The 16,719-nt window shown below is 58.8% G+C and overlaps 1 protein-coding gene and 1 non-coding gene across 4 annotated transcripts in view; one reads left to right on the forward strand and one right to left on the reverse strand.

Moving 5' to 3' along the window:
- Positions 1 to 182: 182 nt before the first annotated feature.
- Positions 183 to 16,719, reverse strand: part of IFT140 (intraflagellar transport 140) — a 75,448-nt gene continuing 58,911 nt past the window's right edge. For 2 of the 3 annotated variants that reach the window (XM_030301613.1, XM_030301614.1), the window contains exons 20-31: positions 13,510 to 13,687; positions 12,877 to 13,067; positions 12,375 to 12,470; positions 12,023 to 12,155; positions 11,565 to 11,708; positions 10,933 to 11,061; positions 10,639 to 10,821; positions 7,435 to 7,641; positions 7,029 to 7,241; positions 6,773 to 6,939; positions 5,413 to 5,554; positions 183 to 605 (exon numbers count right to left, since the gene is read on the reverse strand). In XM_030301613.1, the coding sequence (XP_030157473.1) occupies positions 396 to 605; positions 5,413 to 5,554; positions 6,773 to 6,939; positions 7,029 to 7,241; positions 7,435 to 7,641; positions 10,639 to 10,821; positions 10,933 to 11,061; positions 11,565 to 11,708; positions 12,023 to 12,155; positions 12,375 to 12,470; positions 12,877 to 13,067; positions 13,510 to 13,687 (1,993 nt within the window). In that variant the 3' untranslated portion in view covers positions 183 to 395. Of the gene's footprint in view, positions 606 to 4,631; positions 5,307 to 5,412; positions 5,555 to 6,772; positions 6,940 to 7,028; positions 7,242 to 7,434; positions 7,642 to 10,638; positions 10,822 to 10,932; positions 11,062 to 11,564; positions 11,709 to 12,022; positions 12,156 to 12,374; positions 12,471 to 12,876; positions 13,068 to 13,509; positions 13,688 to 16,719 lie in introns of those variants that run through there. The other variant, XM_030301615.1, reaches the window with a different exon arrangement.
- Positions 16,101 to 16,232, forward strand: LOC115504635. Its single transcript, XR_003965739.1, has one exon. It is a non-coding gene; the product is annotated as a small nucleolar RNA SNORA72 (small nucleolar RNA).

Genomic DNA, 16,719 nt, shown 5'->3' on the forward strand with positions numbered 1-16,719 from the left:
TCGTGCAGAGGACTGCACCCCCCCCACACACGTGCTGGCCACCCCTATGTCTCTGTTCCAGTGGACGCCGGGCCCCGTGGTCAGGGATGGCGTGTCCTGCCGGGAGCCGTGAGACGTGCTCTCCTGGAACTCGCCTGGGTGTTGGGACGAGGCGCGGTGAACACGCTAATATCTGCAGTCCATCGAGTTCCACAAGGTTTTTAGGCCTTACAGACTATGCTTGGGAGACGGTCCTGGAGAAGAGGAACCAAGTCCCTGGGCAGGAAAGGGACCTCAAGGCCCCTTCTGAGCAGGACAGCCGGTGCCCTGGGGTGTCGGACACAGCTGTCATTTCAACGAGAAAGTCAGGCTCTTGCCATGAACCCTGGCAGGCTCTGGGGGAGCAGCAGTGGCTGTCAGGGCTCGCCATCCTCTTCCGCCTCCTGCACCTCGTCGTCTGCCTCTCTGCGGTCGTCGACGCTGTTGTGGCGGGCCCGCCCGGACGTGGCGCGCATCACAGGGAGGCCCAGGCCCCGGTGCACGGCGTCCACGGTCTGCTGGCTCACGTAGTAGGACATGTTGGCGGAGGGCGCTTTCTTCCGCATCTCCTCCAGATACCCGTGTGCCTGGGTGGGGACAGCCGTTACCGGGTTAGTCCGCAGCGAGAACCAGGGGAGCCACCCCCTCGGTCCGGGGCACGGAGCTTCCTGGGCACCCGCCCCAGGTGGTGAGGGACACCTTCCCAACAGGGCAGTTGTCTGTGACTGCACGGCCTTTCCGAGGTGTCCGACTTTAAGCTTCTGTCAATGCTGTCAGCTGTGATCAGCACCCCCGGCCGAACAGGTCCAGCCGGCTGCCCCGGAGAGTCCCGTGAGCGGCCTGTGCTCGAGGACCCACACCTGTCCACATGTGCCCAGGCCCGTCACTCGCCTGCTGTGCCTGCTTACGTCTGCCTACACCTGTCCCCCCTTCCACACGTGCCAACGCCCGCCCCACACCTGCCCTCGCCTGCCCGCACCTGCTAACACCTGCTGCACCCACAGGGAGGGCCACACACAAGAATGAGGGGAGGAACAGGGTCCCATGTGGCTTCTAAGGCCCACTCCCAAGGTACGCTTCATATCAGCTCAGATGTGATCAAAATTTCTAGGAGCTTTGAAACTGTTTATGGGAAAGATCAGATCTTAATTTTTTTTTTAAGTGTATTTGGAGGGGCGCCTGGGTGGCTCAGTCAGTTGGGTGTCTGACTTTGGATCAGGTCATGATCAGGCTCATGAGTTCGAGCCCCAGGTCGGGCTCTGCGCTGACATCACAGCGCCTGGAGCCTGTTTCGGATTCTGTGTCTCCCTCTCTCTCTGCCCCTCCCTTGCTTGCTCTCTCTCTCAAATAAACATTTAAAAAATAAAGTGTATTTTTAGAGACAGAGAGCACACACGTGTGTGAGTGGGGGAAGGGGAGAAAGAGAGAATCCCAAGCAGGCTCCACACTGTCCACAAAGACCCCGACACTGAGTTTGATCTCATGAACTGCGAGATCATGACCTGAGCTAAAATCAAGGGCCAGACGCTTAGCTGACTGAGCCAACCTGGTGCTCCAGATCTTCGTATTCTTTTTTTTTAATGTTTGGTTTGGGCGGGGGGAGGGGCAGAGAGAGGGGGACAGAGGATCTGAAGCGGGCTCTGCACTGACAGCAGAGAGCCTGACATGGGGCTCAAAGTCACAGACCGTGAGATCATGATCTGAGCTGAAGTCAGATGCTCAACAGGTAGGGTCACTCAGGTGCCCTTAATCTTAGCATTTCTTAAAGTTGATAAATTTCCTGAGCAAGTTTATTTTGAGCAGACAGAACCAAGATATAAAAAGTAAGAGAGAAAGATGAAAGTGGAAAGGTGAGCCATGAGTGTTGGAAGGATGGAGGATGGGCAGAATGCAAGCCCTCTGGCATTCTCAAGCGAGGTGGGGGGACACCCGCACAGGAAGAGATTTCCCGAGAATGTGTCCACTGCCTGTGTGACCCAGGCACCATGCAGGGCTCACGGGACACAAGCACAAGGCAGGCCAAGGCCAATGCCAGGGCTCTGAGCTTCAGGAGCGAGGGGAATTGAGGGCGTGCCCCCCCGGGGTGGGGTCTGCCACAGACCGCAGGGCTGCACTGTGGCCCAGGGGCGTCACCCTCCGCGTGCACAGCTGGTGTCGGCACGGGCAAGGAAGCAGTTTCCAGAAGGCAGGCACGGTCACCAGACACAGCTGAAGGGTGACAAAGACAGAAGTGCTCCTGGATGTCCTGGCCACTGAGGACACTGACCAGGGTCAGGGGCCTTGGGGTTGGGCTCCGACGCGGTGGTGAGGTGAGTGCGAGGGAGCATGGGAGACACCAGAGCAGCGACAGGGGCCTTCTTTCCCTGCCCGGAGGAGACCTAGGTCTGTCCACCTCACCACTCATGTTTATTTCTTCTAAGTTAAGGTTGCTAAGTCCCACAGGCTCCAAACAAGGGCCACTGTGGGAAGCTGAATGTCACATAGAAAACCCACCCTCACGGACTCGAAGAACCAGAACCAGAACTGAGGTCAACTGCAGCTGCCAGAAGTGAGGAGACGTCAGAAGACAATCGCTGAGGGGAGCCCACACCCTGAGCAGGAACTCGGCTCTCTGGTCAACCTAGCTAGCACATGCTGCATGTGGTGGGGACAGGGGCTGACTTCAAGCCAAGCCCAAGGTGATGTGCTGAGCATAGAGGCTCTTGTTGCTGCCTGCAATGCTGGAAGGAAGGAAGGGAAGGAGAGAGGAAGGAAGGGAAGGAGAGAGGAAGGAAGGGAAGGAGAGAGGGAGGAAGGGAGGGAGGGAGGAAGGAAGGGAAGGAGAGAGGGAGGAAGGGAGGGAGGGAGGGAGGGAGGAAGGGAGGGAGGGAGGAAGAAAGGAAGGAAGGAAAGGAAGGATGGAAGGAAAGGAAGGAAGGAAGGAAGGAAGGAAGGAAGGAAAGGAAGGAAGGAAGGAAAGGAAGGAAGGAAGGGAAGGAAGAAAGGAAGGAAGGAAGGAAGGAAGGAAAGGAAAGGAAAGGAAAGGAAAGGAAAGGAAAGGAAGGAAGGAACCTAAAAATTCCAGAGTCTCTATGGTGGTTTATCCATAATGTCCAGGAACTGCTAGACGTAAGGAACAACAACAAGATGTGACCAAACTCGAGAGAAAAGACAAGGGAGCTAACTCGATGTGATCCAGAAGCTACTAGTGGGGAAAATTATAACAGCAGGTGTAATACAGGCCCAGGAGCAACATCAGAGTACTGAACAGGACTGGTAAACTTGAAGCAACAGTAAAAGCCACCACCAAAAATGAAAACCAGAGAGAATTCTGGAGAAAAAAGAGGACAATCAATTGAACCAGGGGATAGTATACACAGATAATTGGAGTTCCGTAAGGAGAGGAGAGGGGGACAGGAGGGAATTTCCCCCAGACAGGGAGAAAGCACTAGTGGTCACACGCTGGTAAAGGAAAGGTACCCAGAATTCATAAGGGCCACAAGCAACGTTGAGAAGACAAACCCCCAACAAACTGACAGGGGAGGATTCAGGCACTTGGAGGAGGAGACGAACCTATGAGCAGCTGTGCAACACCGGTGGTCAGAGAGAGAGGGGCACTGGAACCACCATGAGCTACCGCGACGCACCCACCAGGATGGTGGAAGTGAAAGACGGGTCGTACCGAACGTGCGCGGAGACGAGGCACAGCTTTGGAGGTCGTGAGCAAAAGTGGCCGCTCGCGCATAGAATACCGCCTTTACTTGTAAACGTGACTGCAGGTAAGCGTGGCTACTCAGACTCGGGTTCGTGGCAGACTGTCTCAAAAAGGAACCAAGGGGGCCACCACATCAAGGAAAAGAGTAACAGGCAATAGTTTTGCCAAGGATAAAGGCTGAGCTTTCAAACGGAAGGATTTCAGAAACCTTACATATCGGCCACCACGAGCCGGACGTCTTCCCAATGCCATATTTTCTGACGAGGCTGGTGGTGATTTCTGCAAATATGGTGTTCTGATACATATAATGAAATGTGTCAACATCTTCTAACTCCGCAAACAACATGATGTCATAAAACGATGCGTGTGTAAAAGATCTGAGACAGACCATCGAGTTTTAAATGTGACAGAATACAACAGCATTCCAACATCACAACTAACTTTTGAGAATTGCCACCTGGGGCGCCTAGGTGGCTCAGCTGACTTCAGGTCAGGTCATGATCTCATAGTTTGTGAGTTCAAGCCCCATATTGGGCTCTCTGCTCTCAGCACAGAGCCTGCTTCAAATCCTCTGTCCTCAAAAATAAACATTAAAAAAAAAAGAATTACCACTTGTTGACTTGTGGCGCAGCATCAAAGGTGGCCTGCACGTGTCTGAAAAGGCCCCTTCACCTATGTATTGCTGTGAGGCTACATTTTCTTCATATATTTCAGCTAAGAAAAACCCTATTTTACCAAATTGAGTGCAAAAGCAGAAACTGATCCCATCGGATTTAGCCGGACGAGAGATTTGGAGAAATGTAACATAGTGCTACTTTCCTCACTCAAGTTGTTTTGCAAAATATAAAAAATATAAAATTGCTTCAATGAAAATGTTACTTATGTTAACATATCGCGGGTTTAAGTGAATTAACAAATATTTTTACATTAGTTTTATTGGGTAATAGTAAATCCTGGTAGGTGCGCCCCACACAGACCAATGGTCTTTGGGTCCTCAATAACTTTCCTAGTGCAAAGGGGTCCAGACACCAAAATGTCTGAGAAGTGCTCTGCTAAAATGAATCACTGAAACCCTTCCGCAAAGAAAGCTCCAGGCCAGGTGGGTTCAGGTAGGCATTCTAACAAGGAAGGAAAAAATCACAGCAATCTTACATAAACTCTTCTGGAAAATACAGGAGGTGGGCATGCTCCCCAGTGCATTTTATAAGGCTAGAATAACCTTGAAACCAACCGTGAAAAAGACACTACAAAAAGGAAGAAGTCTGGCAGTTTCGAAAAAGACACTACAAAAAGGAAGAAGTCTGGCAGTTTCTTAAAACGTTAAACACACACTTAGCACACAACCCCACCATCCCAGCCCTGGGCATCTACCCGAGTGTCTGCGAACCAAGCGGGAAGGGCAGGGCGCCTGCGATTCTCAGAGCGCTCAGAAAAATACCCGTGTTAGGTAGAAAATAGAAATTTGAAAACACACACGTAAAATGAGTAAGTAAACGTAGCAAAATGTTTAAACCTGCCAAATCTGATGAAGGGTTATGTGTGGGTTCTCTTATTCTTGTAATTCTCAGTTTGAAATTATTCCAAATAAAAAAGGCTGAAAAATCAAACACAGGAGAAACACCTGCGGCTCAGAGGGCGGGGACGGCCGCGAAGCGGAGCCCGCCCCCTTCCCCGGAAGCCCCGCCCCCGCCCCGCCTCACCGCCTGGAACTCCTCCGTCCGCAGGTAGTGCTGCACCAGGAAGCTGTAGACGTCCCCGACGCGGACGCTGCTGTCCAGCTCGGGCTCTTCCAGGAGCAGCTCACACTGCTTGACCGCCTCCTTAGGGTCCTCGGCATATGTCCTGCCCAGAGCAGGAACACGGCCGGGGTCAGGGGTCAGGGGTCAGAGCAGCCTCCCCACCTGAATGAGGAGCTCCTGGAGTCCGAGGCAGAAACTTTTGTGAAGTTAATTCCCATGAATTAAACTGATTCATTACTGGGTTCATTCATAAACTCACCGATTCGTTGAATGGAAACTTGGGCTAGCTCGCACTCCTGCTACTGTGCTACACTCAGCTTGTCACCCCAATCCCTGCCGGCCCACCAGTCTGGAGGGGGACACTGATGCAGGGGGATGCAGGGCGCCCTGCCCGAGGAGGTCAGGCAGGGGGTGAGCACCAGCGAAGACCAGCGCAGCGGCGCGCTGCACACAACACGCTGGGGTCCGGGGTCCGTCGCCGAACAGGGGTGGTGTAAGCGGCAGGGGGACCAGGAAGGAGCTCCAGGGCGCCCTGCTCCTTGCTTCCCAATGTCCGGCTCTCTCCCTCCCGCAGCCCAGGTGTAGCAGATATTCCAGAACTTACGTATCCAAGCAGGGAGCCCCACTTTGTACAAAGGTTCAAAATATTTTTGCAACTTTTCTTTTAAAAGCCTGTTCCCAGATGAGGAAAAGGCTTGTACTGGTTCAGGCATAAGCCGAACCCTGCTGCCCACACAGCGGGCTCCTGGCAAAGCCGGGTGGGTTGCCAGGAGATAAAAACTGGCATCATGTCCGAATTTACATGGTCTCTCCTAAAAACAGCAACAACCTGCTGCCTGCAAGCGCCCTTCAAACCGTCCCCGCACCACTGGGTGCTGTGGTGGCCCGCCGGCTCCCAACCATCAAGCTGGAGCTCTGCACACACTTTAGAAGGCCCCAGGCTCCCCTCACACACATGCTCTCCTGACCCACATCTGCCTCACTGCCCCCACCCCAGACTTCTCTGTTTTTTTTTCTGGAACTGGCCTGGGAACGCACCTAGGTTTGAGAATTCCCCAGGAGAAACTTAGTGTGAAGGACCCAACATGACGTCCATGCATCCCACCCAGGGTGCACGGGGCCCCCACCCCCGCAGAATGCCCACCGCAACCCACCCAGAGCCCACGGGGCTCCCCACGGAGTGCCCGCCACCTCCCACCCAGGGCTCACGGGGCTCCCTGCTGAGTGCTGGCTGCATGTGACACCCGGGTCTGGTTCCCAGCCGTGAGGGGGAGCCTGGGGGCTCCGTGGGGTCCGAGGTGCAGCTGTCCTGTGAACGCACCTTCGGGCCTGGATGAGCCGCTTCACCAGTGCCATCTTGCTCTGCAGCTGAGCCAGCTTGGTCTCCTGGTCCAGGGGGCTCTTGGCCTTGGCCTTGGCCAGGCACTTGTAGGCCTCGGTCAGCGCCCCGTGGGCTTTGTCGTAGTTTTGGTATTCATCGATCTCCACCTGCAAGGAGGAGACCCGTCAGGGCCCGCAGGGGTCCACGAGCTGCCCCGGGGGCGGGGGGGACCGGGGACCGGGCGGAGGGCGTGTACCTGGGCGCAGGCCTCGTAGAAGCTGGCCAGGAGGTCCAGGGCCCGCCCCTTGGTGTAGAAGCTGATGATGGTCTTCATGATCTCCGGCTCCTTCCGCCAGTCCAGGGACTGCAGGTAGTTGGCAGCCATGATGTAGATCTCCTTTTGCCTCGAGACGCCCGCAAAGAACACGATCTTCTCCGTGTCCCCCGACTTCAGCAACGCTCTCATGGCCTAGACGGGGAAGCGCCAGGCGGGCTCACGAGGATTTCACCACCAGAGGGAGCTCAGGGCTCCTTGGTCCCCGCAGGACGCAGGCAAGCCCGGGCAGGGAAAGTCGGTCGGGCTTAAACTCGCTTAAACTTGGGGCAAGCGGAGACGCAATTCACGGGCACGTGGGTGCCACCCCGCCGGCGGGCGTGCTCACCTTGAGCTTGTTCCCCGCCTGCGTGTACTTCTTGGTGGCCAGGTGGTAGCTGCCCTGGCGCATGCAGCAGTTGGCGATCTGCTCCAGCAGCTGGCGCCGAGACTCTTCAGACAGGTCCTTGGAGTCCTTGGGCACGGTCATCTTCTCAGCCATCTCCTCGGTGATGGTCATGTTCTGCTCCAGGCAGAGCTGCAGGGCTTCGTGGTGCTGCAAGGCGCCGGGGGGGGGGGGGGGGGGGCGGCGGAAGGGGCGGTCACCACGGGGCCCGGGGCGGCGGCTCACCACGCAGAGGCCGACGCTCAGCCGGGTGACCGTGTCACGCTATGCACTATGCAGGGCAAGCGGGGGGCGGGGAGCCCCAGAGCACACTGTCCTGCTTGTGGGAGGAAAGAGAAGCCAGAAATTGATTTTCTTCCACGATTCTTCTCAAATTTTTAAGTTAAGGGTTTGAATTAATTTTCTTAAAAATTTAGGGGAAATTTTGTATGCTTCACTTGAGGGCAGGTCTTGGAGGAGATGCCACCTCTGTGGTTTGGATGGCTGCGCGGCGCTCCACCACAAGAGGACGCTGGCTCCTCGCCGCCCCGCCCGCAGGTGCACACCTGCCTCGTCACGCGGGTACAGCCCTGGCGTGCCACTCCCACGGCCGCCTGCCAGTGCGCTGTTGGGACTGATCCCGGGCCGGGACGGGCAGTGCCTGCCGCGTTCCTGTCCTGCCCGAGCACACCTGCGTCCCACGACAATCCAGGGGGTTTGCTTACCTTTTCACCTTCATGGGTGGAATCCGGGGCAAACGGGATCTCCGTGAGTTTTGATTTGTATTTCTCTTATTACGAACGAGGCTAAGAATCTGATGTGCTGGAACCACCCACATTTCCTTCCTTTTTTTTTTTTTTTTTAAGTTTACTTATTTATTTTGGGGGGGAGGGGAGAGAGAGAGAATCCAAGCCATCCGCAAGGAGCCTGACATGGGGCTCGAACTCACGACCCTGGGATCATGACCTGGGTTGAAATCAACAGTCAGATGCTTAACTGTCAGAGCCACCCAGGCGTCCCCACCTACGTTTCCTTCTTAAAAGAAACCGTCCATAATCTTTGTCCTTTCCTTGTGAGTTGCTGGTAAATTTCCTACTGTTTATAGGAACTCCATACATATTAGGAACAGGAGACTTTGGGATAGAGGTAGAACATATCTTTTCTCATTTTATTATTTATCTTTACTTTTTTATGGTGTTTTTTCCACGTGTTATTTTCAAATTTATATTTGGTTACATCAATGAGTCTTTCCCAGTGGGTTTTGAATCCTACTCAGAACACACCTTCTGTGTTTTCAGACTGTACGAGATGTCCCGTGGCTTTCGGTGCCGGCTGCCGTTTCACTGGCACACTTAAATCGTAGACACATCTGGAACTTACTGGGACACAGGAGACGAAGAGGGTTTACTTGCGTGCCTCCCCAAGTGGCTGCCTCGTTGCATCCACCCCTTTGAGCGGACGGTTCACCTTTTGCCCCCGGTTGTGAAGTGCTCCTCAGCACCTGCTAGATGTGCCTACGTAAATGGTTCTCCTTCTGGGTTTTCTAATATTTTCCACTGACCCGTAGGCCTGCTCATGGACTCGACCTCAAGTGTTCTATCTCCGATGCGTTTTACAACCTTGGGGCCTCGTCGCCGCCTGTTAATCTTCCAAATTTTTCCCGGCTGTTCTGGCTTATCTGGGTTTCACTGTGAAACTACAGAATCCACTTATCTGGCTAGAAAAAGCCCTGTGGTGTTTTTGCTGGCTCAGATTAGGCCTGGGGCTGCCTTAGGCAGGGTGGACATGTGCATCTATCTGCTGGGTCTGGCCAAGAACCCGGCACGTGCCTCTTACTTGGGCGAGAATTCTCGTGTCGCTCACCAGGGAGGCACGAGGCTACAAGCACAACTCTGGCTTCAGGAAGAAAGAACTTCCAATTTGGACAGGCTGATTTCGCATGGCTAACAGTTTTCTTCATCTCCATTCAGTGGCTATCAGGGACAAGCCTTCTACGTAGAGTATGGCTGCAACACGCCTGAGAGTGCTCTCTATAAAACGTTACCAACAAGTGACGGTTAGGACGTGGCGGGATGGGAGCCCTGTGCACGGCTGCTGGCAATGAAAACCGGGGCAGCGGCTGTGGAAGACGGTCTGGAGGGTCCTCAAAAAACTAGAACCGAGTTGCCAGATAGTCTGGTAATTCCGTTTCTGGGTAAATGCCTGCAGGAATTGAAAGCAGGGTCGGAGAGAGATTTGTACACCCGTGTTCGCAGCAGCAGTATTCACAGGAGCCAAGAGGTGGAGGCGAGCCAGTGTCCGAGGGCAGGGAAACGCGAGGCACTGCCTACGCGGAACGGAGTACTACTTGGCCGGAAAAAGGAAGGAGGTTCTGACACCTGCTACAGCACCGATGAACCTTGACGGTACGACACTCAGTGAAACAAACCGGACCCACGAGGGCAGATCCTGTACGATTCCACTTACGTGTGGTCTCCGGAGTCGTCAAATTCATAGACACAGGAGGTAGACGGTGGGTGCCGGGGCTAGGGGAGGATGGGCAGCTGGCATTTCAGGGGGACAGAGCTTCGGTTTTGCAAGATGAAAGGAGGTACGTGGAGACTGCACCACAATGTCAACGCACTTGACACTCAGAAAGAGCAGGGCGCCTGGGGGGCTCAGTCGCCTAAGTGTCTGACTCTTAGTTTCGGCTCAGGCCATTATCTCATGATTCGTGAGTTTGAGCCCCATGTTGGGCCCTGACAGCACGGAGCCTGCTTGGGATTCTCTCCTCTCTCTCTCTCTCTCTCTCTCTCTCTCTCTCTCTGCCCCTCCTGCGTGTGAATGCTCTGTCTGTCTCTCTCTCTCTCTCTCTGAAATAAATAAAGCTAAAAAACTTTTTAAACACACTTAGAAAATAGCTCAGATGCTAAATCTGATGTCACGTGTGTTTGCCGCACACACGGAAAGGACGAGCACGCCGCCCTGGTTACAACGTGAAGACTCACGAAGGGGCTGCACGGGTGAGCCCGTTCCCAGGCTCCAACACCCCCAGGACAGGCCAGAGCCACAGCCTTCTTGTGAAACCGTAACCATGAGAGACGGCAAAACTACATCCACCGTGTCTGGAAAAGGTGGCCCTGGGCTTCGGTGCCTGAGTGGGCGCCACGCGGGGGCCCCAGGCCGTACCTTCTTTGCGGCCAGGAGCAGCTCCACCGCCTTCTCGTACTGATTGTGCTCAAGGAAGAAGTCCGAGCAGCGGGCCAGGAGGGCAGGGTCCGACCTCTCGTCCAGGTCCTCTGCTATGAGCTGCAGGGCCACAAACTGCTGGGTGGCGAAGGCCAGCTCCAGAGCCTTGGAGAAGTGGCCGGCCTGTGGATGGCGGGGCACTCTGAGCGGCCGCCCAGGCCCCAGGTCCCGAGAACGCCCGAGTGGCGCCCCCGGCACGGCGGCAGGCCCCGGGGTACCCGGCCGCTGGCTCACCTTGTGGTACAGCATCACCGCCCTGTCCGCGTGCTCGCCCTTGTCCTCGTAGTAGAGCGCCGCCTCCGTCATGTCCTCGGGGGAGCTCAGCAGGGCCAGGTTCATGAGCTGGTCGTCCAGGCCGTTCTCCTGCGGGGACGGGGTCGCCAGGGCCTCCTGTGCACTGTGCTGAGGGCGCCCGAGGAGCCCACCGCCCCTGCCCGGCACGCTGTTGGTCTACATGACTGTGGTTTCCAGTGTCGAATGTCTCCCCGGGTCCGCACACAGAATTCTGGGGGGGCTCCCTTCTCTTCCTATTAACAATGTTGTAGGACCTATCTGACACGAGGGCTCTCCAGGCTGGGCGGGGACACTCTCGCCCACTCAGAATGTCCCCCCTTGCTGTGCACAGGCCCCAAGCGCCAAGCCAGCCTGAGTGCTCGCTTTTACAAACACCGCCAAGGAGGCTGCGGCAGGCGGATGGGGGGCGGACGCTCCCGGCGCCCAGAGTGAGGCGGGCGTGGTGGAAACAGGCCGGGGTGGGGAATAGGGCCTCGCGATACAACCCTCTCCTCTTTCTGAAGTGACCTGGACAGAGCCTCCCACCTGCCCGGCTTTAGCCACCAGGGGCTGCACGCCGGCCGGCCGCCTACCTTGCACAGGCGGATGGCGTTGTTGAAGGCCTGTGCGCGTGCGTAGAAGTGCACTGCCTGCCTCACCTCCTCCTGACTCTCGTACTGGCGGGCCAGATGATAGGACGCGGCCCAGTTTCCGCTCTCATTTGCGATCTCAGCAGCCTGGAAAAAGAGCAGGGAGCCCTGGGGCCATGTCTCTGCCTCCCCACACCCGGCAGGCCTGCCCCCGGCCCCCTCCGACCTTCTTTATTATTTTTTTTAATGATTATTTATTTTTGAGAGAGTGAGAGACGCAGAGAGTGAGCAGGGGAGGGGCAGAGAGAGAGGGAGACACAGAATCGGAAGCAGGCTCCAGGCTCCGAGCTGTCAGCACAGAGCCCGACGCGAGGCTGGACCCCACGAACCATGAGATCATGACCTGAGCCGAGATAGGAGGCTTACCCGACTGAGCCCCCAGGAGCCCCAGAGGCGTCTACCTTCTGGATGTTGCCCTGGAAGCAGTGGATGCGGACCAGGGAGAAGTAGTCCTGTGCCAGCTCGTAGTAGTGCAGTGCGGCGTCCATCTCTGCCTGGCTCTCCAGGTACTGGGCCCACCACCTCCACAGGGTCCTGGGGGGAGCCCACGATCCCCTTCAGGGCCTGCACACCCTGGAAAGGAGCCCCGGGACCCCAGCGCCACCAGCAGCCAGGAGGGCGCAGCTCTGCAGGAGAGCACGGATGCCTCATGCTCCGCCCACCCCGCCACCCACCCGAGGGAAGCAGCGGCAGGATGCCCCTGGGCACCACGGCCAACCCTGCGTCTGCCCACCACCTGGCGGCGACACTCACTTGTCCTTCATCTTATTGACGTAGAGCTCCAGGGACTGTGGGTCCTCCGAGAGCATCCTGGGCACCTCGAAGCGGTGGGTGTCCGACTTCTCGTAGCTGCAAGGCCAGAGGGGCAGTGGCTCCTCCCGTGGTCTCAGCGCTGCCGGCGACCCCAGGCCCGGAGACCAGAGCCCAGCGCGAGACGCTCGGGGGCCTGAGGTTCTGACGAGACTGAGCTCCAGCTGCCCTGCAGAGCCTCCCACCCAGAAGGCTGCCACCTGCTCTGAGGCGGTGCCTCAGCCTACAAGCTTCTTCTGAGCGCCTCCAAGGCCCTCCCCGGGGCAGAGAATGAAGCAGGGGCATGCAGGCCCATCCCGGCCCTCCCCGCGGGCCCTCGCTCACTGGCCGAGGGAGCAGGGGAACAGGGGCCCGTCCCGGCCCTCCCCGCGGGCCCTCGCTCACTGGCCGAGGGAGCAGGGGGAACAGGGGCCCGTCCCGGCCCTCCCTGCGGGCCCTCGCTCACTGGCTGAGGGCCAGGCTGCGGTCGGCGCTGGCCTCCAGGTGCCTGGCGTAGTTGTAGTAGGTGGTGCGCAGGTGGATGCGGTCCCGCAGTTCCGCTGCCTCCACGGCCTTCTGCCACTGGTCGGACGCCTGGTACAGCTTGTTGAGGAGGTCGTAGCGGCCGCACTTCCGGTACAGCTGCTCGGCGTCCTCCTGGAGAGGGGAGAGCGAGCGTGGGCCCTCGGGCTCCAGGAAGCCTGCTGGTGTCCCCTGGGCGCGGCGATGCCCAGGCCAGCGTGGCAGTGTGTCCCGCGGGGAGAAAGCATCAGCCAGGAAGGCTGGGGGGCTGCCCCTGCATGCCGGGGAGGAGATCCCGCCTGCTGCACCGTCCTGCGGATCCCAGCCCCACCTGGCCTCCCAGGTGCATGACGGCCTGGGAGTTTCACGCACGTGCCTGAGACGGGGAGGACAGCGGCGGAGGACACAGGCCTCGGTGGCGCCTCAGGGGCCTCGCTCTGCTTTCTGGCGGAAGCTAGTGACCCAGAGGAGCAGACGCCATGGCCTCCCCAGTGGGGCCAGCCGCAACCCCACCTCGGCCGCAGGGCAGCCCCCCCCCTTGCGCCGCCCGCCCGCCCTGGGGCTTTGCCGGACTCACCAGCATGCCCAGCTGTATGGCCAGCACGGCCACCCTGGCCTCCAGCTCTGGCTCCTGCTCGGCCTCGCGCAGCGCTCGGGCTCCGCGCGCGTGGCCCATGTTCCCCAGGCACACCTTGGCGACGTCCAGCCGCTGGGTCTTCACGCACACGCGGGCCATGTTCTCCCAGACTGCCTCGCTGTGCGGGGGACACGGCAGCCGTGTCAGCTTGGGGCCCTCACGCCACCAGCCCCACAGAGACGCGTGCCGGACGGGCTTCCTCGGCACAGCGATACGGCAAACCGGGGCCCCGACTCCTCCCGGGGCTGAAGGCCACCTGCGTGTCCTCTGCAACCGACAGGGCCAGGGACGTGCTCAGGACGTTTTCCTCCCTGCCTTGATGGCCTTCTGCTGTGCAAATGCTCCTCTGAAACACACCTGCCCATGCCCTCAGCTGGGCCGAGGAAGAAGGGAAAAGGCCACAGGGAGGGGGGGCCGTAGAACCTTCACACCCCAAGGGGCCTGGGGAAGGGGGTGCGGGGCCCCAAGCCTGATGGACTGAGGACCAGTGCACGATGCCCAGCGTGGGGTCGGAGGGCCCCTCACCTGGGCTGAACAGAGGCAGGGGTCCCAGCACATCCCCCGGACCCCGTCCCTGTCCTCATACCCACGGGCCCCCGTGACCCCACGCAGCCCCAAGGAGGGGAGGTTCGGAGGTATGGGTCCCACCCCCCACCTTAACCTTCCAGCAACCTCTCTCCTGCCGACAATGACCTGGGGCTCCTGCCCTCCCTGGGTCTAGAAACTTCTGCCTTGAGGTAGCTTCCCCCTCCCACCTTGGGAAACAATAGAATTCAGGGGTCCTGGCGCTGTGCACCCTGCACTCAGATCCTCTCTGCACAGCGCGGGCAAGGAGGGGGCGGCTGGGTCTGCGGCGCCCCTGGGGCCCCCGGCTGTGTGGTCAGTGCATCTAACCGCAGCCTTGCCTGTGAAGAGCGGGACTGCTGAGGAAGGGGGAGGGAGGGGACGCTTGTCAGGGCAGAACCTCCTGTCAGCGGAGGCACGTGAGCACGTGGCCGGGGCTCCAGGAGGGCCGGTGGTGACCGGTGAGCCTGGTGGTCGCAGTCAGAGCTCAGGAGCTCTCTTCCGGCTCACGGAACTGATGGAGTCGCTGCCCCTCCTCCGCCAGGCGGACGAGCCAGGGCCGCCGCGAGGTACTGGATGGAAACAGGCTCCCCCTCCCTTCCGGACGCGTTCCACATCAGAGCCTTCTTTAACGTACTCTCCACCCGAGGCTGAGACCAGTGTGGGGGCGGGCCGGGGCCCGGGGTCCTCGTGTGTCCCCACCCTCTGCCGAGTTGTGAGCACAGATGGCTGCCATCTGCGTATGATGGAGGGGCAAAACCCAAAGAAGCAAAGGAACCCGGCGGTTCATCTCAGCTCTTTCCCGACTCGGTTTCCGGTGCGCTCCTAGGCTCGAGGGGTCCGGCAGGCCGTACGCACGAGCAGGGGACAAGCATGTGTCGGGAGGACAGCCCGAGCCCTGGCCGCGGGGCTGAGGCTGTGGGCCCGGGAGCCCCGCCACCGGCCTGCACGCAGGACCGGGGGCCCTGGGCTTTGGACAGCCGCCAGCCCGCTGCAGCTCCGCGCTTCCTGTCGTCCCCGCCACGACACGCTCACATCTGCACTTCATCAACATGAGAGACGCTGACGCCAAGGCACACGGGCCGCCTGCCGAGGGGCCTGGCCTCAAGACGGCCTCTCTTGGAAGAGTTGCCGGAACTGGCCCCCGAGGCCCCTCTTCTCGGGCCTGCCCCTCAGGCTTGCAGGGTTCACGGCCTCCCGGTGCACCCAGCAGCCCCGGCTTCGCCGCTCTTAGCTCCCGCCACAGTGCCCGGCGCAAGCAGCTCTGGGGCACAGGGAGGGCCCTTGGGGGTTTGGGTGCCCAGGGTGGGCCCCGCGGTCCCACGGGTGGCTGAGGAGGGTCCTCTGTGGGCAGGGCCAGATGGCCGATGGCCTGACAGGAGGACCCAGTGAGTGGCCTGGGCCTCCCTGCCTCACCTGGTAGAGGGGCTGGAGGGAGCTGACCCAGTAGACACCAAAGTCCACCCTGGGAGAAGTGACCTAAATAAATGAGGGGGAGGGGACTGATCCCTTCTAAAGGAAAACGGGGGAGAGGTGCCTTGGCGAGGTGACCCCTCTACCATGCGCTCAGGGACTCGGAATTACACGCTGGTCCCAGACCTTGGAGAAAGGGGCCATAGGCGGAGGGCTAGGGGTGCCCCTGGAGGGCAGACAGGACCCTGCCCCCCCCTCCCCCCGCCAGCCTCTGGGAGGCTGGAGCAGAGGTGGGAGAGAGCACAAGCCAAGGAAAGAAGGCAAGTGGGAAAAAGTCAGCTGGCACATTTGCTACAAAGGACACGTGCTGTGACACGGGCAAAGCCCATCAGGGACCCAAAGCACAGACGTTGTCTTGAGACTTATGATTCTCCAAGGACCTGCCCACCCCTCCCCCAACCACCTTTCAGGGTCATAGGCTTGGTGGCGTGGGGCTCCCCGAGGCAGCAGGCACAGGGCCCCCCCCACAAGAATGGGATGCAAAGTCGGGGGGGCTGTGACTGTTCCCGCCATCCTGATGTTGTGATCATCAGCACAACCTAAGCACTCGCCAGGTTAAGACCATGCACGTGACCCCAGACCGACTTCTCTCCCTGGGTCTGCTCTTATCAACGCTGGTGAGAAACTAAGTCTGATTTACATGACGGGTCACGTGGGGAAAGTCTGTGACTCCAGGTACCTGACCGTCCTTGAGACCGACGGCACGTCAAGCTCGAATGTACTTTTTGAACACAACGGTTACTAATCTCACGATGACTGCTTGCCATTGAATGAACTGTAAAACTGAACCCCCCTCCCCCTGCGCACACACACACGAGGGGCCGAGGCTTCCAGGGCACGAGGCCTGCTCGGTGTCGAAGTCGTTGGAACTCTCCAGAGCTCCAGAAGCGGGAGGCGAGCAGGGCACAGGCGTCCCAGGTGCGGACAGGGCCAAGCCGAGGGGACCGAGCCCGTCCCTCTCCAGGTTGTCGGGCCCCTCTCGCAGGTGTGTGGCCTCCTCTCCCATAACGAGGGCGCCCGGTGCTGGCCGGGCAGCTAGTGAAGGCGGCGAGCAGCCAGAGGGGCCCGAGGGCTTTCCCCGCGCGACGTCCAGGGTACGTGTGTTTGTAGAGG

This window comes from Lynx canadensis, chromosome E3 (assembly GCF_007474595.2).
Source record: "Lynx canadensis isolate LIC74 chromosome E3, mLynCan4.pri.v2, whole genome shotgun sequence".
In the NCBI taxonomy this organism is placed as follows: domain Eukaryota; kingdom Metazoa; phylum Chordata; class Mammalia; order Carnivora; family Felidae; genus Lynx; species Lynx canadensis.